Source organism: Pieris brassicae, chromosome 2 (assembly GCF_905147105.1).
Source record: "Pieris brassicae chromosome 2, ilPieBrab1.1, whole genome shotgun sequence".
Classification (NCBI taxonomy): Eukaryota; Metazoa; Arthropoda; class Insecta; order Lepidoptera; family Pieridae; genus Pieris; species Pieris brassicae.
The window spans coordinates 15,328,552-15,354,575 of NC_059666.1; the positions used below are offsets into that span (position 1 = coordinate 15,328,552).

General features: G+C 37.1%; 4 protein-coding genes across 7 annotated transcripts; 2 read left to right on the forward strand and 2 right to left on the reverse strand.

The window, feature by feature from the left end:
* Window positions 1–8: 8 nt before the first annotated feature.
* On the reverse strand, window positions 9–9,403 carry LOC123718032 (protein phosphatase 1 regulatory subunit 14B). 2 transcript variants are annotated; one of them, XM_045674388.1, is made up of 6 exons: window positions 9,319–9,403; window positions 4,098–4,277; window positions 3,546–3,677; window positions 3,080–3,172; window positions 2,326–2,367; window positions 9–1,749 (listed from the first exon to the last, which is right to left on the reverse strand). In XM_045674388.1, exons 1-6 carry the CDS (start codon window positions 9,343–9,345, stop codon window positions 1,708–1,710), a joined length of 516 nt encoding a protein of 171 aa, XP_045530344.1. In that variant the 5' UTR covers window positions 9,346–9,403; the 3' UTR covers window positions 9–1,707. The 2 variants fall into 2 exon arrangements, with proteins under 2 accessions (XP_045530344.1, XP_045530352.1); XM_045674396.1 differs by lacking the exon at window positions 9,319–9,403 and adding an exon at window positions 6,796–7,031.
* A 581-nt stretch (window positions 9,404–9,984) lies between these two features.
* Window positions 9,985–13,395, forward strand: LOC123718046. Its single transcript, XM_045674407.1, has 8 exons — window positions 9,985–10,330; window positions 10,636–10,805; window positions 10,963–11,251; window positions 11,330–11,459; window positions 11,552–11,799; window positions 11,986–12,270; window positions 12,386–12,602; window positions 12,671–13,395. The coding sequence occupies exons 1-8, from the start codon at window positions 10,082–10,084 to the stop codon at window positions 12,796–12,798; spliced, it is 1,716 nt and encodes a 571-aa protein (XP_045530363.1). The 5' UTR covers window positions 9,985–10,081; the 3' UTR covers window positions 12,799–13,395.
* Window positions 13,396–16,353: 2,958 nt separating this feature from the next.
* On the reverse strand, window positions 16,354–25,367 carry LOC123720764 (blastoderm-specific protein 25D). 3 transcript variants are annotated; one of them, XM_045677522.1, is made up of 7 exons: window positions 25,082–25,367; window positions 21,115–22,293; window positions 20,450–20,728; window positions 19,900–20,126; window positions 19,245–19,533; window positions 18,772–18,900; window positions 16,354–17,716 (listed from the first exon to the last, which is right to left on the reverse strand). In XM_045677522.1, exons 1-7 carry the CDS (start codon window positions 25,130–25,132, stop codon window positions 17,522–17,524), a joined length of 2,349 nt encoding a protein of 782 aa, XP_045533478.1. In that variant the 5' UTR covers window positions 25,133–25,367; the 3' UTR covers window positions 16,354–17,521. The 3 variants fall into 3 exon arrangements, with proteins under 3 accessions (XP_045533478.1, XP_045533477.1, XP_045533479.1); XM_045677521.1 differs by lacking the exon at window positions 25,082–25,367 and having other exon boundaries at window positions 21,115–22,699; XM_045677523.1 differs by lacking the exons at window positions 16,354–17,716; window positions 25,082–25,367 and having other exon boundaries at window positions 18,815–18,900; window positions 19,214–19,533; window positions 21,115–22,701.
* On the forward strand, window positions 23,279–25,605 carry LOC123720765 (chitinase-3-like protein 1). Its single transcript, XM_045677524.1, has one exon. The coding sequence runs from the start codon at window positions 23,613–23,615 to the stop codon at window positions 24,966–24,968; it is 1,356 nt and encodes a 451-aa protein (XP_045533480.1). The 5' UTR covers window positions 23,279–23,612; the 3' UTR covers window positions 24,969–25,605.
* Window positions 25,606–26,024: the final 419 nt, after the last annotated feature.

Consider the following 26,024-nt stretch of genomic DNA (forward strand, 5'->3'; position numbering starts at 1 on the left):
ATAAGAGATATTTTGTATCAACTGATTTATTACAAAATGTATCATCACTTGACACTTATTACTACCTAAAATTAATCATATACCTACTACCTAAGCGCTCTCACCACACGGACTGCTTGAAAAAACTTATTCGACTGCCGATTTGGTTCACCAACTTTTTAATTGTTTTCGAAATAGTTACTGTATTTGTACTGACGGTTATAAGCGAGGCTGTTACCACTTCATACAGTTTTTTTACTGCAGTCCATCTGCTTGAGCTCTTACCTACTTTACCACCATACTACGCTACACTTGAACTGTGGCCACAATAATTAGTTTAAGTAAATCTAAAGTCCACCAATACAAACTAAGCACATTAATTTGTTGTCATTTTTGCAATAACCAACTCAATATACTTGATTATTAAAGCAATAAATTACGTACTTATTGCGCTCAGCGCTTGCAAAATAAATTAGGTTATACAAAATGCGAACAAGCAAGTCACGAAAAACACTGGATTGAGCCCTGTTAAGTTATGGCTTAAAACGCAGAATTTAACTTCAAGGACAATCATTGGACGTGTGGTGGGTACAATGTTAGTTACTCAAGCGCCATCTAGAGGCATGCAATTCATACATAATCTTAGGAACGTGATGTCCAAAATAAGTACCAGCAGGCCTATGTAGAACTACTTGTCTACTATATAATTTATGTTATATTGATAATTAATAAAATAAGCTTATAAAATGTATGTTTACAATGATATAAGGTAGATGTCAAATGTCTTATATAATCCGTCTGTAACTTTATGAGCAAACATATATGCTGAATATAGACAAACGTTATTAAATTAAGTATTTAAAACATTCTAATGGGGTTAGAACGAAAAAAAATTTTACCGACTGAGAATTAAAATCAGTAAGTTGACAGTTTTTATTATAGCTATTGCTATCACGTCTAGTACCATCCATAAAATATTATTTAAATATTAAATAATAACTTTAATAAAATTCAAAGTGATTAAAACATGTCCAATATCTTCTATAGCGTACCTTTGACTCTTTAATTTTGCTGATATGTTTTCATTGTATATTTGTTTAGAAGGGTGCAAATTATATCAAAACGTAACGGGAGTCGGAACTGTTTTAATATAACATCCTCAATATTTAATTCTAATGAGTACAACTAAATTTAGCTAAGAATCGAGTAATGCACCCGTGTGAGCAGTAATTTCGTTTTCTCACACTACCGCGCCATAAAGGCACTAGGTATGCTCCCACACAGTACTTCCAGAACAACAAATGCTGCTGCTAGATTGAAAATATACAAGAATACAATTTAGTAGATTTTTAAGTAATCTTTTAAATAAACTCAATTTGTTTTGGTTTTGTATTATAGGACTGTTAAAATATTTTTAAAATGACTGAGCCTGGAAGCACTGCACGACACGTGACATGGAATATATTGAGCTTACTTATAATTACAGCGACCCGTCGCCCGAGGTAGTATGTGCAACCTCAAGGCTTTAATGCAAGTCTGATTTAACATTATATATGTATATTGAAATACACCATCACGCATAGATATAAAACGCTAGTACAATTCATGAGAATTCAAAGTAATGATGAATCAGTCCAACTATAAAACCTTACAGATAGCTCCTTTGCTATCCAAGTTGTTGGCCGTATACAGCTGAGGATCGCCTGGCATTACTGGGTTTCTCGATATTTACAACGTCTTTGCTTTTTCTAAAAGATCGTTTATAAATCTCTGAAACAAGCAAACATGCAACTATTACTTAAAATCGAGTGCGAATTGTGTTTGATACTTTTGACTTTTTTATAAAAAGTAAAAATATTTCTAATTCTAGTAGGTGGAAATGTATATTTACACTATATAATAGACATGCCTGAACATGTCAGTTTGAGCCTAAGGGATTAAAAAAATACTTGTAACTAGAGCATGCCCTAGTAGGCAAATTTTATTCTTTCCGGTTCCTTGGTATAAACATAATTGTATATTCTTTGCGACTGACAATATAAAGAGACTGCCTATTGTCTTATTAACATTTCCTAATTCGTTTACTGAGACTCGAATCACATTCAACTCGGGGGTCACCTTTGTTAGTCTTGTTCGTAGTCACTATATTTTTTAAACATTTCTTGTTCCAATAATAGTAAATACAATCAAATTTGTTGAGAAGGTCACGATATTTATATTCCAGTATAATGGTTAAAATTATGACTCCCAGATGTCAAAATCCTCTATGTATATTTGACGTACGGATATGCTTAGGATTAACTCTCGTTTCTGAATCTTACCCAAAATCTTATGGATTCAACTTACATGTACATCTTTCTGAGGTTTTTTCGCATCGGCCAACAGCACCTAGAACAAAAAAATAGCAAATTATATTTTTTTAAAAATCAGTTTCGTTATCAGTACAGTTTTGCAAAATAGGGATTGGTTTTACTGGTTAATAATCGATAATTTATTTATTGGTGATGGCCAGATAATAGATGAATAATCAGTTCGACTCATAGTACGATAAAAACGTTTATATCAATGAACTCTTTATCCAGACGACCTTGACGTAGACACACATTACAAAAATGTGATAACTAATTTTATGTCTCATAGAGCGAACATTACTTATACAACTTAAAAAACACACTAAAATAGGCACTATGGAATATTAAAAAAAATATTTTAATTATATTGGCGCGTTAAAATGTGTGATAGATAAGATAAAAAAATGTCATATCAATATAAAAAATCGATCAAATTTTCTTAAATAACTTGAAATTATATGCTATTTTAAATAGTTTTAGTCTTCAATAGTATTTCTTATTATAAAACATCGCAGTTTGTATATGTTGTAATGCTTTCTTATCTGATATAGCATCCAATCAACACTGATATAAATTTAGAGGCTAACAATTTTTATTTTTAAGAAGTTAGTCTTTTAAAGGCCGGCAACGCACTTGCGAGCCTTCTGGCAATGTGAGTGTCCATGGGCAGCGGTATCGCTTAGCATCAGGTGAGCCTCTTGCCCGCTTGCCTCCTATTACATAAAAAAAAACTTCGAATCCACACTTACCGTGAGATGTCTCCAACGTTGTTCGTCACTGTCCATATCCAGTAACTCATCAATATCTACATCGACTTCTTGTGTTACTGCGCCGCTCTCACTCTGTAAATATGATTGCTTGAAAAAGTTCGTAATATTTATTTAATGTAAAATTCTTACATGATTAAGGAGGTAGGTAATTAAAGAATATTTGAAAAATAACTTGTAAAGCTTGTGAGACTTATTTAGACTGATTTTAAGTGTACTCATTAAAAATCAACGAAAAATAACATTAAGTTCTTATGTCTATCAAGTGTCTTCCGCATTTGTAGTTGCAATGTTGACACTTATTAATTTCAACACATGTATGTACTCAAAGTATGGAGGAGATAGGTATATTGAAAAAACAAAACTGCCATTTCAAACAATATTCGATCTCAACAAAGACATTAATCCAAACACAGTCACATTATAGATATTGTTATGATATACTGACCGGCGCAGGTGCCTCATACAACTTCTGCAGCTCGTCGTACAGCCACATTTCGACGGCGAGCCGTTTGCGGATCAGAGCCATCTGGTGACTGCCATATTTCGCCGTAAGAAACTTCTCACGACGCTCCTTCACCTAATATGTTGTGCCATAATTAAACCCCGGGTAGCAAAATCCAATCCCAAAAACCTGTGCCATGAAGTTTCCATGAACAGTTATTAATTTTGCCGCTGTGCTTAATTACATGTAGTTGATACGCAACGCCCAGTTGGCCTCGTGGTTTCTGCCGCTGTGCACCAATAGCCAGTTCTGTCTAAGTGCGCATTCAACACTCGCTCGTAAAACATCGTGAGGAAACCAAAACATTATGCTTTTGAACCAAAAAGACACCGATGGCGGAGGTCAGGCACAGAAAGAAGGCTGATCTAGGTGTGTAATGTAGGGTACATTATAATATAATATAGACTATGTAAAAACTAATAAGTTTTTAATTGTTATCAATTCAACCAGGCGACTAGCTCTTTTATAAAAACCTCAACGTGTTGAAATACTTACCTCGCCTTTATCACTGAAATTAACATGTAGGCCCGCCTTAGCGGGCGAGCGTTCGGTGGGTGAGAGCGCCCCATGCGGGGCGTGTCCTCGTGGTGCTGGATGAGCCCCATGTGGGGTCCGGGCCGGAAAGGCCCCCGCTACGCCACACTCCATGCCGCCTCCTGCCCCGCCGCTGCGCCCCTAGAAAATGAAAGCGAACGCTACATTCTAGGTACATATTTTATTTACTAGCCATCACCTTTCCTACTACTAAATTAAAGTGACAATAAACGCGAAAGGTAGAAAATGAAAAGTCATTGAACTTCAGTATGTATGTTGGGCATAAACCTATTAATTTTTTTCTCTGAAAATTATGATTCAGTTTACTAACAGACCTAATGTTATTTTGTTGATTATCTTAGATGGAACTGCAAAATAACAGGAACGAGTACAGCGAAAATGTGGTGTAGATTTTATTTCGTACTTAGCTAACACTAGGTTGGCTTTCGAAGTGGCGGCAGTCTAGACTTTGGGGTGGAGGGAGGGAAGGGTGATAGCATAATGCATAGTCAATACCTGTCTGCGTCTGTTAAAAAAGGAGATATATGTATGATTAAAGTAACACATTATCAACACTAGATTTATGTTTGTTAATTACTGGTTATGCGCGCGGGAATCGTACAATCGCGGTTTAACCAACCTTCAGCTATGCGTAGCCTAGAGCATATAAAAAATTACATCAGTAGCAAGAAAGTCTTTCAAGTGGAACGAAGTGAGGTCACGGGTATCTGCCGAGGGAGGAAGTACTGCGTTTGCGGCACACTCATAATAGACGGGGACCATTTCTCTCCTAGTATTAAAAGTATGAAAAGATATTTTAACAATTAAGATGCTATGGTGACATGAACTAGCAAGGCATAAGATTGTTAAAACTGGTTTAAAATAATACATTTTTTGCATGCGTTTATCCGTGTTTTGTTTGCGTTATAGTTCTGTTAAACATTACTTTTTAGATACTTAGAAGGGGGCCGAACATCCTATCGGAATCGTTCGACGTTTATCATTTTATCATCTTGCTCAGTCACTCTATACTTGTTGATAATTGATAAGAATGTCATTATAAAGATATTTATTTTATATTACATTACATATATTCAGTAGTGGAGATATATTATCATCATCTTAATCACTTCCCATGCCGTATAACATAATATCCATACAACACCTAAGATGCTACGTTCCTGTTGCATTGCTTGGAGACTAGCACCGCGTGACGGCCCTCCACTAGTCGACTCATAACTAGGAATAACGTGGTGACACTATATGAGAAAATATAAAAATTTGAAATGTTTGGGCGTTTTAGACAAAGTTCGAAGAATTGTTTACTCGCTTCTCAGAGTATCTAGAAACATATCGAAACAGCAACCGTTGACCTTTTATAATTCTAAAATTAACGTGAAAAAAATCTTCCAAATTAAATATTTCTATCAATTTTTATTAATTTGTGTTGACTGTATGTTATATAACTGATTTAGTAATTTATTAATTAATGACATCTTAAAGAAGGCTAAATTGCGTATCGAACAACAAAGGTGACTGACCCATGGCTACGTGTGAGTCAGTATAGGGGCCGCTCGGTGCTGAACACCCGACACTGCGACTCAGAGGATAATCTTAGGTGACAATTTAATAAGAGTCGTGACGCACTCAGCAGCGTCGAAAGCACCCCCGACCTTCAAGCTCCTTAATCTTATTGAGCCACGGCAATTGGCACCAGTCAGGGAATATGCTAACAGAATGCTGCGTGACCTATATTTATATACCGGATAAGCCGATTATAGCTCGCCTCTACGGCATTCCTTACTGGAACGATGTAACGTCTATCACGTGACACTATGTGGCAAAATGTGTAGAAGTTATTATAGGTGTTAAAATTAGATTATAAGTAAAATCTGTATATAAATCTAATGTAGGAAAAATACATGTAATGTGGAAGCTTGTTTGTTTTCTAATCGTGATCAGGTACAAATAGTAGTCGTGACGAGTGACAGTCGAGAGGTGATGATGGAGCAGCGGCATTATTCGCTAATTGCCATTTCCCACTCACGTATTTACCGCGTCGCGTAATTCATTGCCTCAAACTATTTTACAAATCTACAACCTACATCTACAATCTACTACTGAAGTTTGTGGTAAATGCCGGACAAATGCTAAAATTATTTCTGATTTTTGTCTGCTCCTGTAAATATAATTAAAAATTCAAACTAAATTGGTTGTAGGCCTTAGTGTGTTTACATTATGTTTAAGGAACTTATAATAAATTAAGACTATAAATATACGGCATAAATGATTGACCCCACATTACGATACTCAGAAGTTCATGACCTCGGACCTCGAAAGATAACACAACGGTATGGGGTTTTCGGTCCCGTCAACAAGACTTAATTAATATACATGTATTAAATACGCTGAACTGAAAACTGGGAAGATATATTAGACCAAATTACGTTAGATATTGGATGATGTCATTGGTTGCTATTTTTCGAATATTGCGCAAAACTGTAATTTGATAGTTCCAAAACTTAAAATAGCCTTTACAATTGTTAAAAAAAAATTAAAAGGCGGGCGAAAGGATTACGTTATTTTAATAAAGTATATTTCGTACGCAAATATCTTTTCAAGCAAAACGTTTATAATAAATAAATAAGTAGTGGCGTACCGAACGCGCGGTCGTTGCTCCCGAGAGGCTGCGCCCACTCGCCAGCCCAGGCTCTTTAGTTCCCTCCGCTTACTTGCTAATAAAGTCACACCTTCGCAATGTTTGCACTATCCGTAAACACAGCACACACAACAAAGCCGTCGAGACGCAAACGAGCTATAGAGAACCACTGATTACAAAAGACGTGATCGCGCGAGCTCTCGTGAGTCGTTACTGGCGAGTGGCGAACTGTGAAGTGTGAGTAGACCGTAATGAACATGAATGCAATGATCGTGGATCACTCACAGACGTCGGTCACGAGGCACGAATCGCGACTCACTTGCGTCAACCGCGAATAGGCAAGCCCGCACACCCCTCGAACCTCGCCGAAAGCGCTCAAACAAAATAATCAGCAATTAAATATTTTTTTTAGGATTAGCTCTGTTGCATGACATCAGATATACAGATATAGCATAGGGTATAGTTTTTTGAATATGTTTCAAGTGATCGGTCCTTTGTGTCATCATCTAGAATCACCTTCCTGTGATAAAATATTTTTTTTGAATTCACAAGTGTTTTTCTGCGATTGATCACCTCTGATACATAATGTTATATTTATTGTTTTGTCGTTATCACTCTCGTGTCATTTACTAACACCTTAAGCAACGTGGCTAAACGTAATTTAACGGAATCAGACTTATAATGTTTTTGAATAAGGCGGTTAGTGTAGATAGGAAAATAAGCGGTATACTCAATTTTCAATAGATTTGATAAGGCCTCTTTAAAAATTATGAAACTTACATCTTAAAAGAGCACTATTAAATCGGTTTATATGCTTGTTGCATTAGGGTGACTTGTAATAATAATATATTTATTTTCAATAAAATAAAAAGGATAAAAATTATTATTTGGATATATATAATATAATAATAATAAAAGCCTTTTATTTCGGATACTTTACATTTAGTTTTCTATCATCTCATTAATTATAGATATCTGTTTAGGCAAAGGCCACCTCATACGAATATAGTATATTACGACCCTAAACTACCTTAATGAAAATAAACTAAAAGCATTTTCATATTTATACTGCCGTGTTCAATAAAGTTGCTAAATTCTTAATAAAGATTATAAAAGAAAAGTAATCAAACAAAAATTGCAATTTATGAACAACACTTATAAAGTATTGAAACACTAAAATGGAACGACGGATCGTGCCGCTTATCTGTCATTGGAATAGAGAAGCTGTAAGCCAATCACGACTGAGCGATCGGTTTTCGTTTTTACATTCTAAGCCCGCGTAACATATTCCAAGTGATATTATGCCAAACTTGCCAAATACTTAATTAACCGCATTAACCTTCATAAAATAACCGCGTCATCCTGTAACGTGTATTTTCTATTAGAAGTTGTAGTCTCTAATTCAAAACGTTCAGATACGTCTCAGCCGTTTGAGCGCTGTCATATTTTATTAGTATATAATGGTTTGATTACCTTAAGAATCGTTAATTTATTTACATAAATTTTATTTGTACATACTGTCACATTATTACTAGTTAAATAATTACACGTTCGGGTTTCTTTTATCATGATTATATGTATATCAGCACGAATGTAAACCTAGGTTCGTGATGATGTTTCTATTATATGTATTTTTAATTTAGAAATTGTAACTTATGTCTGATACAGCTTATAATTACATAAAATGAATGTAATTAAACTTCACAGGTAAAAAACCTAATTGGTTATTTAGGTTGTTTATGATCGTTCCTTTTGTTGTTTGAAAGCATGTTTTTTACGTAATATAAAAATAATGAATATTGCTATTATTATTTGTTGAGTAATTAATTTTTGCATCAATTGTAGTGAATGTTTTTTTGCATTCCTATTTTATTTATATTCACACGTCTAACAAGTGAGTACGAGTACGGTAAAATTATGAGAGTAAACGAAACAAAAGAGGTATGTCAGGATCATAACGAGTGGAGATATGTGCACTCCGCCTTATCCTTTGAGAGATAAATATTTAAAATTTTAAATAGATAGTTTAAAATGAGCTATGCATTATGTATATTCTAAGATGCATCAAAGTTTTGACTTAAAATGTACACTTAATTAGTACCAACCTTAAGATTAAATTATTCACAGTTAAATGCAACAGCAGCTATTAAGATGTATAATACAAGTTTTGATAGGTACTATCCGTTATATAAAATATATCTGAATTTATAGTTATTTATTTGTAATTTAGGAACGCCACATCCATTACCACTGCCTATAATAGCAAAGTATTTTTTGATCTGTACATTGATCAACAGTCCTAGGCATATTTAACCACTAATTATCATTAACACTAACTAACTAATTTATTTTATAATCGCGATGACTGCTCGGCCTTTGTTAGCGCTAACGCCGGCCATAACCGTGTAGTTAAATAATCAAATGATAATATAATGTTGGTTTTGATCTTTTTAACGTCGTAAGTTCGCTATTTTTATGTAAAATACCAAGCAGTCTTATTCTTATAGCGTCAGCTATACTCACGGTTCGAAACTTGAAGAAGAGCGACATGTGCGGTACTGCGGCCGCGCCCGCCTCTACACTGCCGCCGCCCGCCCAACAACGGCGCCGCTGGCCTCGGAGCGATTTCTTTACGCTGCCCGGGCTGCGCGACGCATTCTCCAAAACCTGATGGGCACACGTGTGCGTTGCTGCGATATTATAAGTTTCTTAATTCTTTTGTCTACCAATGCCTCAAGAAAGCTTGCTATAAAATGCTCATAATCTATGCATGCCTAAATTATTTTATATGCTGGAATTAAGTATTTTTAATATTATAGAATATTGGAATAGAATATTAATACGATATTAGAAACTTGTATGTAAATATATTTTTCTCGTCAAGAGACCAGTGACATGCTGTCTTATCACTTGATCGGTATTATTGTAACCGGGGATGTTTATAGGGTTTAAATTATATGGACTGGTAGTTTAAAAATTTCGAACCTTCTCAAAATATAAATACAAAAAAAAATATATTAAACAGTAAATTTACATTATTTAATACCATAAAATAGTAAGAAAACAATCCTACAGGCAAATTAATATATTCATTTCTTATCTAACCCCTATGGGACTGAAAACATACGACAAGTTGCTGCCGCTTCTGCGCGGTTATATCGACCCGCGAGCCATCAGTCACGGGGACATCGTTGAAGTCGGTACACTACGCAATCAACGCTAGTGTAAACCTAAAAATCTTTGCAGTGTCGTTGGTGATAGAGTGGCGGAGTGTTAAAGTGGCAAGATGGTGATGTGGTTTGGGGTGTTTTTAAGCTTGTGCACGTGGTGGTGGGCGGGCGCGAGTGCGCGGTCGCTAGATCCAAGCGCGTGCGCGGCGCGCTTTGACGTGCAGCGCGATAAAATCATCCGCACGGAGGAGTCGCGAGAGATGGGCGCGCGCTACCTCGCTGAGCTAGACGTGGGAGCACGCCCAGAGTGCTTGCGTCTCTGCTGCGAGACTGACAGCTGCGATGTCTTCGTGTTTGAGGAAAAGGCAAATACACTGTCATGAATATTTACGAAATTAGCACACTAATATATATATGTTACAAATGATAAACAAATATACTGATTTAGGTATCAAGTTCTACCTACTGTAGACAATAACGTGGGTTGTTATCTACGAACGAGATCTACTGCTTTTATATTAATGAAATGTTTTGATTTAACATAAAAGAAAAAGAGTAAATAACCGATCGTTGTATTTTTGTTCTCCTGCCCACACCATATTAGTGTTTAATAAACTTTACATATTTAGGAATTGGTGAACAAGGTTGTATAATAAATAAATATCCTCAGAGCCCGGGCAGCTGTTATTTATTCGCGTGTGGACCGCCCGAAGACTTTCGGTGCAAGTTCACGGCGCATGGCAACTTCAGCAGCGGCGTGCTGGCAATCAGTCGCCGCCTCGCAGAGCTACAGGACCAGGAGCGTCTAGCGCCATTGAGGCACCAACTTGCCGACTTAAGGTACTTCGTTCACTTCACCAGATCTCCTTACGGTAAACCCCTATTCGTACCGAGTCTGTTAAGGAAATATTGTTGAGAATGGTGTGAAGGTCTTTATTTGAATGGTAAGACCTATATGACAATTTAATAATTCTTAAAATGTTTTGTATTTTTAAAGCCGCGGGCGTAGCACGTCTACCACTCCTACACCACCACTGGCGCCTCACACACCTCCTCGTCCTACTCCAACGCATTCATCCTTACGAGTTGCTGCTAGCTCCACGCACTGCAGCCGTTACCAGTTCGCATGCGCCACTGGCGGTGAATGCGTTGCAGTATACAATGCCTGTGATGGTGTGCCACAATGCGCAGATGGCAGTGATGAAGCACCCGAGCTCGCTTGCCCACCGGCGCCAGGTCCCCCAGTTCTTGCAACCACAGCCTCACCACCACCCACACTCACGCAAGTAAGTCTGCCTTGCAGTCGGGCTCTTAACCAAATGCTCACTTCGTCTTATTTTGTTTTATTTTATATCACCTATCAGGTCCGACTCGAATCCGAAATAGACACCGGCGGTGAACTCAGCGTTGCAGAAGCGGCGGCGGTAGCAGAAGCGGCTGAGCTCTGGCCTCATCGTCTAACTCAAGCTCAGCCACAACATCACTATAACGACGGTAAGCAGCCAAGATATGTTATACTGCTACTACTTTGGTGTTGTTTGGTAAATATAAAATCGAAATTATTAGATTTTATTTCTGTTTAACAGCAGTACCTGGCCCGGTGACAGGCGATGCAGCAACAGGCCCACATATTTTTAGCCACACAGGCGGCTTGGTGCAGCAGTTAAGCGAGCCAGTGGCGCCAGCGCTCAGCTGGGCACGTCACTCTTGGCCTCAACCACATCGTGCTGAACCTGAATGGCCCCCGCAGCAGCCGGCTGCACCTCCTGGCTATTGGCCCGACACCGAACGCATTTGGTCTCCGCATCGCCTTCCACCCGCCCCAGCACAGAGAGTATGATTAATTTATTATTAATTAATTAAACTTGTTTCGTAAGGTAGATGCATTACCTATTACTATCGTGTTCTTCAACACATATGTGCGTAGATACATAAATGCTAAAGCATCCTAAATATTAATTCTTGTTCTGTCATCCTAAGTCTTCTTCGAATAACCTTAATTATATTTATGTAATCGTAGGTAATGGAGCATAGAGACAGTGTAATCGACAACACAATGCCTGAGCTCCCACTAATATATGGAGGAGACCGTGGCGCGGTGCTGCGGGACTCGCCCAAGAAAGGTTTTGAGCTGATGGCGGCCGCCGATCGCGTACCGTTTACGCCGCCGCCTTCGCTACCACCCAGAGCGATGATTCCAAACGCTGTGCTGCTGCCAAACGCAGCACATCCCCTGCAGACCATACCAATAGAACATTCGTCTACACCACTTGAAAACACCACCAAGAAAAAAGACAAACAACCAGTAAGCATTTTAGAAAGTTTACCAAATGTTATTAAGATAAATTCATGACCGAAATTTTGTAAAAATTATTTAAACAGTCGAACACTATCATAAAAACATAATTAATGATTACCAGGAGTTAGATAACACGATTGCGGCTCCGAATCAAAATGGGAAGCTAGCTGTGCTACCAAATGAGCAAGGGCTATCAAAGCAGGTTAAACAGCGGGCTTCAATTGAGCAGCATGAAGATATCGGGCGGGTTGAATTGGGGCAGCACGAGCATTGGGCCAGTGATGAGCACGAAGGTCTCAGCGAACACCCGCCTGCTGCGCTGATGTTACTTGTTCTCGGTAAGTGGTTGACCGTAGATTGATAGTTAAAAGTTTTTATACAGTTCTGACCAGTTGTGTATACACAGGCACCCTGCTAACCGCTGCGTTGGGCGCGTTGGCAGGCTGCCGGCTGCGTGCTGCATCACGCCGGCGTCGCCATCACAAACGGTATGCGCTCGATGCTGATTACCTCGTCAACGGCATGTACCTTTAGCCACCTAATATCATGCCCACATATCAGTTTAATGTGTGGAAAGGGAAACCAAATAATCATCAGGTCTCTTTAGAGCATGCACTCTTTGCCAGTTTTGTTAAGCGCGTATACAATTTGTATAAACATTACTCAGAACATTTAAATTATGGAGTTGCATATGCTTTTTTAATATTGCTAGTTAAGTAATGTTGCAATGTTAACACGCATACGTCGAAATTGTGAATTCAATGTAAATACTAAACAGTAATTAATTATTTACTATTATTGATGTAATCCTATTGCACACTGTAGTGTTATTGAACTGAAAAACGAAGATGTCTGTTTTATACCTCTGTTGTAATTAATTGTTATAAGATTATGTAAATAATGTAAAAACAATTCTTAAACTAGGTTATCCTGTATATGTGTAGATACTTGATAACATTTTAATAGGACGGAGGGTCGTAAGCCTCCCCACAATGCGTGGTTACGGTGGACCTAACTTTTGAAATAAATAGGAAACGCGTACGAAGTGACCTGTTCTAGAGATTTAAAAATTTATAAAAAATATCAATACTAAAGTAAATTATGTATTTTAGGATTGCCTAAAACTATATTAACGGTGAGTTTTTTTTAAGAGACTATTAAACCATTATTTTGTTTCTCGCACTGTATTTAATTTAGCATAAGTTTTATTTAACTAACTGGCCAACTTGCCTTACACACATGGAGAAAACACAAATAGCTTCTTATTTTTAATATGGTGAAAAAACAGGTGATAAAGAGCTCGGGTATAGAAACATACAACATAGCAGACGATTGAAGAATTAGTATATTAATTAATTTCGGTGACTTGTAAACATTAAAAATAACGAAACAAATCCAAATTTACATTTACTGCCAGTTCTTAAATAGTAGGACGCTGTAAATAAAAAAAATATATAATAGTCTTTTGATATGGGCCCTTGATCTTACCGACTGAACATATGAATAATAATAATTAGCGTACTGGGGCCGTTCATGTGTTACGTAAGCAGATTTACTGCAATTTACACAGCATTAAACAAGGGAGTGGGGGAATGTTCGTCGTACACATACAAGCAAAAAAACAGTCTTAACTATTTTATTTAACTGTAACATACTTTGTGGATAACTTTTTAATATAGTTAGTTTTATTTTTTGTAGATTGTTAGTGAATACGTGGGTAACACTGAAAATGTTTAGAACTGGCCAGTTCGAAACATTGCTAAATAAATCTTTTTTGAATTTCAATTTTAAAACTCTTTGGTAACCTAATATAGTATATTGCATTTATTTGTCATGTGTTTTTGTGAATTGGCGGCAAATCTAAAACTCTTGTTACACGTGAAAATGAACCTAACGTGAGAAAATTTTGTTTTGGGCTTACTCGACAACAAAGCTCGATTAGCATTTCTTAATAAAGCCCCATCTCGTGCCATTATTTACAATTGGTTTAAGCGTGGACGCAACAATCTCAATGATGATCCGCGTGAGGGACGTCTTTTAACAGCGACTACTGAAGGTAACATCAGTGCTGTGCGATGCATGATAGAGAAAGATAAGAGAGTGACCTATCAGCAGATACGGGCAAGCCTAGGCATTGCTATGAGTCAAGTTCAAAAAACATTACAAGAACATTTAGGCGTTAGGAGGCTTTGTACCAGATGGATTCCCCATTCTTTTACCGACGACCGGAAACACCTTCGCATGGACTGGTTATGTTAGATAAGTTCAACGGCGGTGACTCAAATGCTTTATTTGATCGTGACAGGTGATGATGATTCCTACGAACCCAAAACCAAAAGACAATCAGCTCAGTGGGTGATTCCTTTCGAGGATTGGCCAACTAAGGTAAAGAAAGGAAGAAGTCAACGAAAGGAAAAAAGATGATTGCCTCATTCTTTGGTCGGAAAGGTCATTTCGCGACAGTTATGCTAAAAGATGGAAAAAAATTGACTGCAGCACCCTCGATCCTCCTTCACCACGATTTTCATTTTCTAAACATTTTCAGTGTTACCTAGGTATTAGATATGCTTGTGAGTTGTTAAATGTAATTTTTACTACCTTCTAAAATATGATAACAAGAAATGAAAACCGACCAAGTGCGATTCAAGCCATACCAGGAAAAAAATGAAAGAATATATTTATTTATGTGTATATATATAATACATCCCAGTCTATATATGTCCCACTGCTGGGCACAGGCCTCCTCTCAGAACAAGATGCCCGCGAGGGGCCAGTGCGGATTGGGAACTTCACACGCACCGTTTTTATTATTAAACTAAAATATAATTATAAAACAATTCACTAACATTCAGTCTTTGAGTGATCTGAGTGAAACCAATTGAACGTTTGTAAATATAGTTCTTATTAATAATGATTGTGGAAAAAGTATTTAAATAAATTAATCATCATTTAAAAAGATATTCCTTCCATTAGGATTAGGTTATTAGCAGAGCTAGTGCTTGGTCTAGGTTCAGGGGAGATGGAGTTATCATGATGCTGATCATCATCATCATCATCATCATCCTCGGCCTCAATATCATCGTCAGCCTAAATAACGAATTGGTCGGTAACTAAATCTACCACATGGTCACTTTTCATGTATTCTCTTTCAATTTCTTTCACTTTTAGGCATAAATTGTCCTATTCGCTAGATCCCATCATCACAACCTTCTCTTTTACTAGATGTATAGCTTTGCTGATGTTCCAGTTGACGTTTTTGCTACCGACATAGCCTTTAATGGCTACACAAGCCATCTCAATGGGGTTGAGATCAGGATGGTGTGGGGATAGGTTGATCACTGAATGATTGTGTTCAGCTACTATTTTGTCTAGCTGTCTCCATGTCACTCTTTCCTTCTTACATCATAAAGCAATAGACGTCGTATACCATTTTTCTAGCTTGCCTTTTAAAAACCTTTTATTTTATCGTGGCATGGTGTTTTCATTAAGTATAAAATTTATGTTTGCCGGTATCTGTAAACGTATTAATTTCTTTGTAGGAATCCTTTCGCATTTCGTTTTCAACCATAGACAATGTGTGGGTAATATGTGTAGAATAGTAAACAAATACTGTTGACGTAATCACCAAAAAGAAAATACCACTCCCCTATAGTGCTTACGTAATACTTAAACGGCCCTCTGCCTCTGCCCTCGGCCCGACCATCAGCTGCTCAAGTAGCGAGTGTGGCTGTGGAAGGTTTCGAAAGTGGTGAGAAAATTTTTAGTTTAGGTGAAACTTTTTTCACGAATAGTTCAATCAATTTGTGTTAAAACACTACCTAAAACACAACGCTACCTCTCGGACATAAACCAAGGGCTATTAATGGACGAGAAAAACTAGCAAGAAACTTTGCTCAATTTTCTTAAGTTAATTTTAGATTGATCTTGAGACGCTGTTGATGACCAACAATCAAGCTTCGATATAAATTTTTTAGATTGAATTTATATCAATTTTTAATCATTTCTCTTAGGTCTTACGTGCAGTGTATTAATTACGATAAGTCACTAGGAAATAGGTCGAAATTTAAATAAAACTTGGATTTTATACAATCAACATATTTATTGGGAGAATTTTATATATTTATCGATCACAAGAAAATCACTCGAGGGAATGACATTGGAATTTATTAGTTAACGAAAGTATCGCCGACAGTAGAAAGAAAATTTTAAATAAACGAAACAATTTATTTATTATTATGTCAAATTGATTATAAGAGAGCCAAAATTATCTATCTTATGCAGAGACAAGTTTGAGTCTTATCTGTCAAATATTCACATGCTTTTGACAGATAAAGAATACGGCTTAAGGCTTAAACGTGTCTCTGACGCATAGACTAAGATCCAGAGACACGTTTAAGCGCGAAGTAACAATTCTGTATCAACACGCATGACTACTTGACAGATTGGAGTGTATACACAGAAATTCTTAAAACTAAAGTTATTTGACAATTATATAAGAAAAATATGTCGCACTGGTAATTCTTTTATTCTTAACGTAAATGCTTAACGGGGTTATATATTGAGTCGTGAAGAGTTTAAAAACATTTCTACATGACTCCATTTCTACCTAAACCTAAGTCGTCTATCATCAAAAACGTGATAATTTCTTAATCAAATGTATTTAATATATGATCACATATTTCATTAAACTAACTGCTAATGTATTGTAATCACTAAAAATAGGATAACGAAAAGCTCGATTATCGAAGTTCTAAAAACGAACCAAGGAATTAATTACGGACATTATCATCTCACTCCCCCCGGCGCCAACGGCGACTTATATATTTTATATACAAAAAAAAATATTATTTAAAAGGCACTTGTCATTTATTTACATGTCATAGGAATAACCATTATTATAAATAACAAAATCATCATGGTGTTAAGAATGTCAGGCGATATAGTTTTCAATTATAAAACAATTCTCTAAGATTCAGTCTTTGAGTGATCTGAGCGAAACACTGCATTAGTTAACCATTGAACGTTTGTAAATATATACATACGATTATGTAAAAAAATTGCATATAATACATTACAATACACAGAGCCCACCGATTACTTTCAGTATTCTTCCGATTTCTTCCTGGAAAAAACTTAAGTAAACAAAAAAATATCACGTGACAAACGAGGGACACGTGTGGTACGAGGCACGCGTCGTAAGTGACACGGGTGGGAGCGAGGTCTCGCAGGAACTGTTGCATGAAGCCAGCCAAGAGGGTCAGGGCAAGCGGGGCAGGGGAGGAAGGGGTGGCAGGTGGGGTAGATGCGCCAGGCGGCAGTTTTCGATGTATAGGTCTTTGACGAGTAGGTCGGCGGCGGCGAGACGCGCGTGGAGCCTCTGCGCTGCCCGTTCTGCCCGTGCTGCTCGCGCCCGTAAAGCCGCTCCTGCCGTTGCTCCACCGCATCCACACGCCTACCACATACAAACACCGAACTGTATAAATTTTCCACTAACATTTATTACTTTCCCATATTTGATACAGACAGTCCGCCGTTGGCATTCTAATATTGGTTTACACACATTCAAAAGAATATGAAAACTAAGTTAAGTTAATAAATATACAAACTGAGAGAAGAATCACATTTGTTGTAACGAAATACAACGAATAATGCAAATATTGATGAAGTAAATTTATAAAATTTACTTTATTATTTGCATTAATTCATTATTATTTATTTATATTAATAATAATTAAATTCCTAACATAGTATCTTTCTTTCTATCCCCTCCCTCTAAGTCTCGGAAATCTAAAGTTTTAGATGTTAGATACATATGAACGAGTCTTAAAAATTAGTTTGCCAACGAAGTGTTACTTCTGACATGAGTACTTTGTACGCACGGACTTTTCTTTTCTTTTCACAAAACGCTTTGTATGTCATGTTTGTCAAATCCGTTCGATGTCATTATAAAAGGACTCAACTGTATATCGTTAAAAAAAAAACGACATTATCGTATTGATTTAGTACTGTAAGGATAGTGTATGTTTTGTGAATAAATAAATATTTTTGGTAATAACCGAGAGTATTATCAGAATCGTGAACATGGGCGGTGGTATCACTTATAATCAGATAAGGGAGCGTTCAAGAATTACGTCACGCAATTTTTGGAGATACTTGACTTCATGGGGAGATACTTGACTACATGAAACGCACCGTAACGTTTTCTGTACCCAATAGTAAAACGTTTCGCGACCAACCCCAGTGACTCTTTATACCTAAATCTTACTATTATGTGGAGTAAAGTCTAAATATTATCAATAACACGTAATTCAATCCCCGCCCCGCATCGTAACGTTTTACAAGCCCCGCCCCCCATTAAACTTCGTTACGTAATACTTGAACGCTCCCTAAGCCTTCTGCCCGTTTGCCCAAAACAAATGTCCATTTTAGGGGGGGCTGCTTACCATACAGGCAAACATCTATAAAAAGTTTCAGAAGAACCAGACCAAAGTAAAATATCAGACTTACCGGCTGAAACCGCTGCACGTCAAGGTCAGTGCAGGGTCTGGGGCGTGGCCTCTGCAGCTGCTGTTGGAGCTGATCAGCATACTGCTGCAACTCCTCTATGCGCTGGGATTTCTGCGATAGATCTTTTGCCTGTGCAAACAGCACGGGGAAAGTTTAGAAATTTAGAAAATTTCTACTGTCAACATTATTTACCTTTGACAATACATAACTACAGAAATACACCCATATCTCAAAAAGGACTAAACTGATATTGATAAAACGTGAACCTATACATGATCATAGTATCTTGACTTTTAGCTTTCGATTTTTTTTTAGGAAAATATAGCAAATAGTTAATAGATCATGAAATTCAATTGTTTTGCATCACCAACCATATCACATACACAGATCAAACTGATAACCTCCTTTTTTGTAGTCGGTTATAAAACATAAAAGCACCCACACGCATGTCGCTAAGGCGGTCTGTAGGGTACCTGTCGCGCAAGGCGAGCATCGGTCTCCTCCCGCAGCTGGTGCATCTCGGCCTCCAGCTGGGCATACTGGTCTTCCAGTGCTGTCTCTGGCAGCGACGGCAGAGCTGGGGGCGCTACGCGCGACGAAGACGCGAACTGCCGCTCATAGGCCGCCACCTTATCGGCCAACTCTGCTAGCAGTTCATCGGCAGCGCGCTGTTCGTCCCGTTCGCGCTGCAGCCTCGCTGCCCAATACTCTTCGCAGCGCTCGTACTCACCACGCAACGCATCCAAGCTACCTTCCAGCTCCCTACAAAATTATCAATTTTCCTTTGTAAATATATATATATATGCCAATATTAATGAATTACTTGAATGCATGAATTCCAAACAAATTTGGAAGGTTTCTATTAAGTTAAAAATATGCCAACCAAACTCTGCTAAAGTTTTTTACAGATACACAAACAAACACCTTATTGTGTTATATATAAGTTCTTATTTCCCATTACACCAGTTGGGCTTGACAAAGAAATTTCCAGGTACGGTCAGATTTCAGTACGTTCCAAGTTTTAACCTAAACAAAGAATCTAGAACTGAATGTAACTCTACATTACATGTATTATTATTATTATGAGACATCTAAATGTCGTATTTCATCTATTTAACTGGCACTAACGTGATAATTGTGTTGAGATTCGATATTTCGGCCTCATGTGATGCCCTCAGTCGGGCCTGTTCATCATCTGGGGCACTTGGGACCGCGCACAGTGCTCCCACTCTCTCCCACTTCCCACCACAACACTCACAGCTTGCATTTTCAGCAGATAACATCTTGAGTTCGCTAAGTAGCTCTTGAGATGGCCTACACATTTCTATGTGTCCATCCTCAACTGAGCATTCACTCTGAAAATATATCATATAAACTATGTAAATAATAGGACCGCTAAACTTTTATAAATATATACTAAAGAAAGGCCAATATAAGAAGGTCTCAGAGTCATCTTTTGTTCACTACCACATAATTAAAGTTCATACCATAAGGTAATCATACAATAATGTAACATTCCTATGAGAGATAGCCTATGGGACAGCTCTTTGAGGAAGAAGTAAGCCCCGTTTTTTGAATAAAGGGGTCTTTAGAGAAGACCTCCAATCCACACTCCATTTAAAAATAAAGGTTAAGAAAAGAGAAGTAGAATAAATAGTTTTAAAAACGCCATAGGTACCTGAAGCGTATTGAGCGTTAAAGGACTGGTAGGAGGTGATAATGGACGGGGAGCGCGGGCAGCAGCCTCAAGCGCGGCAGCCAGCTCGTCGACACGGTCCCGAAGGCGCGCGTTGTCGGCACGCAGTTCAGCAAGACGTTCGGCACAGTGTTCGGCGGCGGCGTGTTCTCTCTCGGCACGTTCCGCTTCGCGTTGCGCGGCAAGTCGGGCCTCTTCCAAAGCACGGGCTCCTTCACGTTCGATTTCATTATGACGATTTTCACACTCATTGATTCGTTCCTGAAATATATGGGCATACATTGAAAATGGTTCAGCAATTTAACTTGATAACATAGATATGCATACTTTATTAAATAACATTTATGTATGTTATATAATGGTTAATTTAAATGAATGAGAGTGAAACTATTTTAATAAACATTACTAAGCTTTAAATTGTTATCATTTATTATATTTTTAAAATCAATCAATAAAACTTTGTTACTATTGAAAACAAAGAATCATATTGCTTAAAGTCTTCACAGACAAAAACCTTCTTTATATAAGTGTAGATACCTCTGAAAGCTCTGTGTCTGTTTATATGGCTTGAACCATTTCAGGTTCAAAGGTAACAGAGGCAGTGATAAGCTCCTAATTTGCTACAATAAAATAAAGAAGCTACCAACCTCCAGATCATGACAACGTTGTGTGCGGGTTGCTAGATCTATCCGCAGCTGGGCCTCGATATCAGCGCGGCGCGCTATATCTGCAGCCAGACGGCTGGACTCGCGAGATGCGCGTTCGCGCTCCGCTGCAGCTTCATCGCCAGCCAATCGCGCCATTTCTGCGTGTTTCAATTCCATTGCCTTCATTCTATTTTTTAGCTCTGCTTCTATCTGCGCATGGTTCTCATCAACATCCTGTGCTAACATCCTTGCTCGCCGATTAGCTTCCGAAAGGTCAGATCTCAGTTTGTTGCGTTCAGCAACAACCATTTCAAATTTACTCCGAATTCTTTCTATTTGTAGTCTGCTCAACGTATTGGCAGCTAATAACAATAATGATCGTGGTTCTGAAATCTCTGATGGGAATCCCAAAGCTTGTAATTCTTCATCAAGTGATTGTTCAAGATCTCGGGGTTCAATAGCAACTATTGTGAAGCCTAATTCTTGAAGTAGTCTTCTAGGCTTCTGAACTCCTGCTCGCTCCCAGGCCTCTACAATTACATCACTAGGGACAGTATCATTATCTATACATGTGCTTACATCAGAAATACTTTCATCAAGACTACTATCAATTGTAGACTGGAGAGATACATTAAGTCTATCAAAAAATTCACCTAAACTCATTTCATCAGTTTTTGATGAATCAAATACTTGTTGGATGAGTTTTCTATTGACACCATGCATTTCCAAGCTTTGGCAAAGCTTTAAAGCTCGGTCTGTGTCAACACGCTGCTCATGGTCTAGCTTTGAAGCGTCTTCATCTTCGAGACGTAAGTCAATGCGACTTTCCATAGCTGAAGAGCTTCGCTTACACTTCATACGTTGTTTACAACGTTCGACATCTAAACGTGACTCGGAAGCCACACGATGTCGCGGAGACACGTTTGAATCTATTCGTTGTGGTCGCGATCGACGACCATATTTTTTCAATCCAAAGGTAAATTTCGGAGCAACTTCTCGGCCTGAAGAATCGTCGTCACTTTGTGGTGGTGTCGATACAGCTGGTCGAATGCTAGCTGCTGGTGAAGGACCCTCACCGCCGAGTACAGAGAGTAGCCCGTTGCGAAAGTGAGTGAAGGTGACACGGTCAGGCCGCCCGTCAAATAGCGTGTCAACTAGTGTAGCCCCTCGATCCTCAAGCTGTAACGCGTCACAAAGCTCAAGAACAGCAGGTCTATCTAAGGCTTCTTCGTTATTTATGTCGAAGGTTTTGAACACACTGTACAGCTGTTTTTCATAGTGATTCATGGAGACACCATCCATAACGAACAATATATTATAGTAAAAATAACATCTAAGTTTTGTTAAAGTATTTATAGGATATATGGGAACATAATATTTAGTGTTATTTATGTTCTGTTCTAATTAAAATCTTATATTAATATTTAGAAATTTTTCACAACCTCAACAATTCAATTTGTTACTTAGTTGGTAATTACATGACAATTGGCGACTGACATTGACATTAAACTGATTGATGTGTTTTCGGTTTTTAGATATGAGAACAAAAATTAAAACATAGAAACCGTTTAAAAATAAAAAAAAATCTTTCAGGCCGCTAGTTAAACGCCGCTGTTTAGTTAGGTTAGGTTGTTAATTGAACTGTTTTGTTAAAAGGCTAGGCAGTTAATTGCTTATTAAGCTAGTTGACTGCAACATATACATAAAAACATAAAATAAACATAACATAAAAAATGTTTGATGTCAATTTTGTTCAATTTCATACTGGTTTTAGTAGCAATAAAATATATATATTTTTAAATTTTATTGGGTATGATTGTGCTGTAGTGACCTATCTTTTTTATCGATAATATTGAAAGCAAAAAAAATATCATCTTAGCTTAGCTAAGTAGCTTCATTATATAAACTGACATCAACTATACTCGATTTCACACAAAATTTAAATATCTAATTATGTAAAAAACTGTACTATTTCGAAAAACTACCAACGTATATAAAACAAAACATTATTTCATACAATTTTTACGCAATAGAATGGTGTTGTATAATTTATTACATTAGAATAATAATATTATTTTGTTGAGTCTTATTGAAATTGAATGCAACAGGCAATAAGCGTTCTGTGGCTTAACTTCTATAGCAATCTGTATTTATGGATATGATATGAATCCCGCAATCTATATGAATATATTGATAAACATTAACGAAATCATGCTAGTTAGAAAGAAGTACCTAAAAATACTGACTTAATTGCAAGACTTGAGAGACTCGGACAAACGTGTTCACGTGTCCTTGCGAATAAGAATTAGGAACATAATTATCTTTTCAGTTTCCAGTGTATGCTGTCTATATTGCAATTGAGTATTTGTTTATCAATATTAATTGACGTCAGATGACGCAATTAAGTTTATGTAGATATCTTTGTGCATCTAATATTAATTCATTGTAATGTGTGTGGTGTTTTTATCAATATTAAGCTAACATTTTCGCAGTCAGCTATGAAAGAGACGTGGAACAAAATCTTTGACTACAAGACAGATGGGAATTTAATAGTACTAAGTACGTATAAAGAATTGGAGAAAGAAGATAACAAAAATAGGATAAGTTTTAGGTATTATAGATATGTGAGTATAATTCTATGGTTAATAATTTTCTCACTAATAGCTTTAGTTGTTCTAAAGAAACAAAGCCCACTGATTGATATTGTGTATGTTGATAATGGAAATAATGATATAAATAGTGATAAAGTGGTATCATGCTACTATAATACTCCTGCTAATGATGATGTCTCTCAGTTGCTACCCTCCAACATCAACCCTCACCTGTGTACTCACATCAATGTTGCCTTTGCACAGGTGAAAAATAAACAAATTTATTTAACTGAATTGCAAATTAAAACTATAGCAGATGTCCTACAAATAAAAAACAAAAATCCAAATTTAAAAGTATTGCTGTCTGTGGGAGGAGCTGGTAATAATGAAGGATTTTCAGATATGGTAGTAAATCACATAGCTAGAAAAGAGTTTATAAAATCTATAAAATACACATTAAGAAATTATTCTCTAGATGGCATAGACTTAGACTGGGAATTTCCTGCCCTTCATCAATATAGCAGAGATGCAGGCAAGAGGGAAAGGCAGCACTTCTCACAGTTGCTGAGAGAAATAAGGATGGAGTATATTAGAGAGAAAAAGAATTACATGCTCACAGTTGCTTTAGCTGCACCTCAGATAATTGTTGATGTGGCATATGATGTTGATCAAATCAATTTGTATGTGGATTATGCAAACATAATGACCTATGACTTTCATTATTATACACAGTATACACCATTTACAGGACTGAATTCACCATTATATGCTAGAAATTCTGAGTATTTCTACATGGGGACTCTTAATATTAACTATACAATACAAATGTATCTAAGTAAAGGTTTAAATGAAAGTAAGATTGTTGTGGGTATACCAACTTATGGCCACAGCTTTACTCTAGTAAATGAAGATAATGCAGGCATTGGGAGCCCGGCATCAGGATATGGGCATGTTGGAAGTTCGGGGTTTGTAAGTTATCCTGAGGTTTGTAATTTTTTAAAAGTGAATAGCAATGTGAGTATAGTAGAAGAGAAAAATGCACGAGTTTCATATTTACATAAACAATCAGAATGGATTTCCTTTGACAGCCCTCAAAGTGTTACAAGTAAAGCTGAATACATAAAAAAGCTCAAGCTGAGAGGAGCCATGATCTATGCACTGAACTCCGATGACTATAAAGGACTCTGTGGGAAAATACTATTCAGTAATGTCAGTTATAACTTTCCCCTATCGGCTTCTATTAGAAATATTATCCTAACATGAATTTGTGATTGCATGATATTATGTATATGGTTCAATAAGTTATTTTTGTAATGCAATACAAAGCATGCAGTTACCAAGACATCTACAATAATTAGGTTCATAAAAAAAATTACCTTCTTCCGAGACACATAAGTAATTTTGTACATTGTACAGGATTTCATCATTCACAATATTAGTACCACAAAATAAATATTAAAAGCAATTATGCGAGCCGCGGCAGAGGCGCGGGCGTCGGCCCACGCGCAGCGCGACTGCCCAAGGTGAATTCAGTGGCCGCGGCTCAGCGGCCTAGAACAGCACGCATCGCAAACAGGTCATCTTGCTAGTGAAAAAGCCAAAGAAAACTAGAACTAGTTAGGTTGCAGTGGGGATTTCCACTTGAGCGCCCGCAATAGCCGTAGACACCACCCGTTCCACGTACGGTTTATACAGATTCTGAAAAAAGCACCCGATTTTGCAACTTATATTCTTCCACTTCATTGACCACATCAGTTAAACATAAAAATGTATCGTAAGCTTGTATTATAGAATTCCTGTATTGTATATTTCTTAATGATAGTTTCTTTCTTTTTTTTACCTATCTTAAGCCTGTATAGTGTATATGAGTCTGGTGTAATAAAAGTACCTGAAATGTTAATATTAAAGTTCATTTTATATTTACTTGCGCATGGTAAAGGTGGCGCTGACGTTATATCTTAACATAAAACCGGAACTACTTGATGATAACGTCAATGGTGTAGGTGTAATAGGTGGGAAGAACATAAAATCGCCTAAACAGTTTGATCGTGCGCATAAGACCTTTTATGGAATAAGTAATAAATCAATAGTATGTAAATGTTCCATGTTATAACATGACAAAATTCAAAATACAGTATTTCTAGAGAGCCCATCATCTACCAAAGTAGGAAAGCAGTTCACAAAAATGTATAAACTTGTACAGAATCTTACCATGCTTTTTATATTGATAAGGTCATACTTACATGAGAAGGTACGGAATGGATGTTAAAAATATGCAAACAATGCAATCATTGGGAATCTGCTTGTCATCTTTTAAAA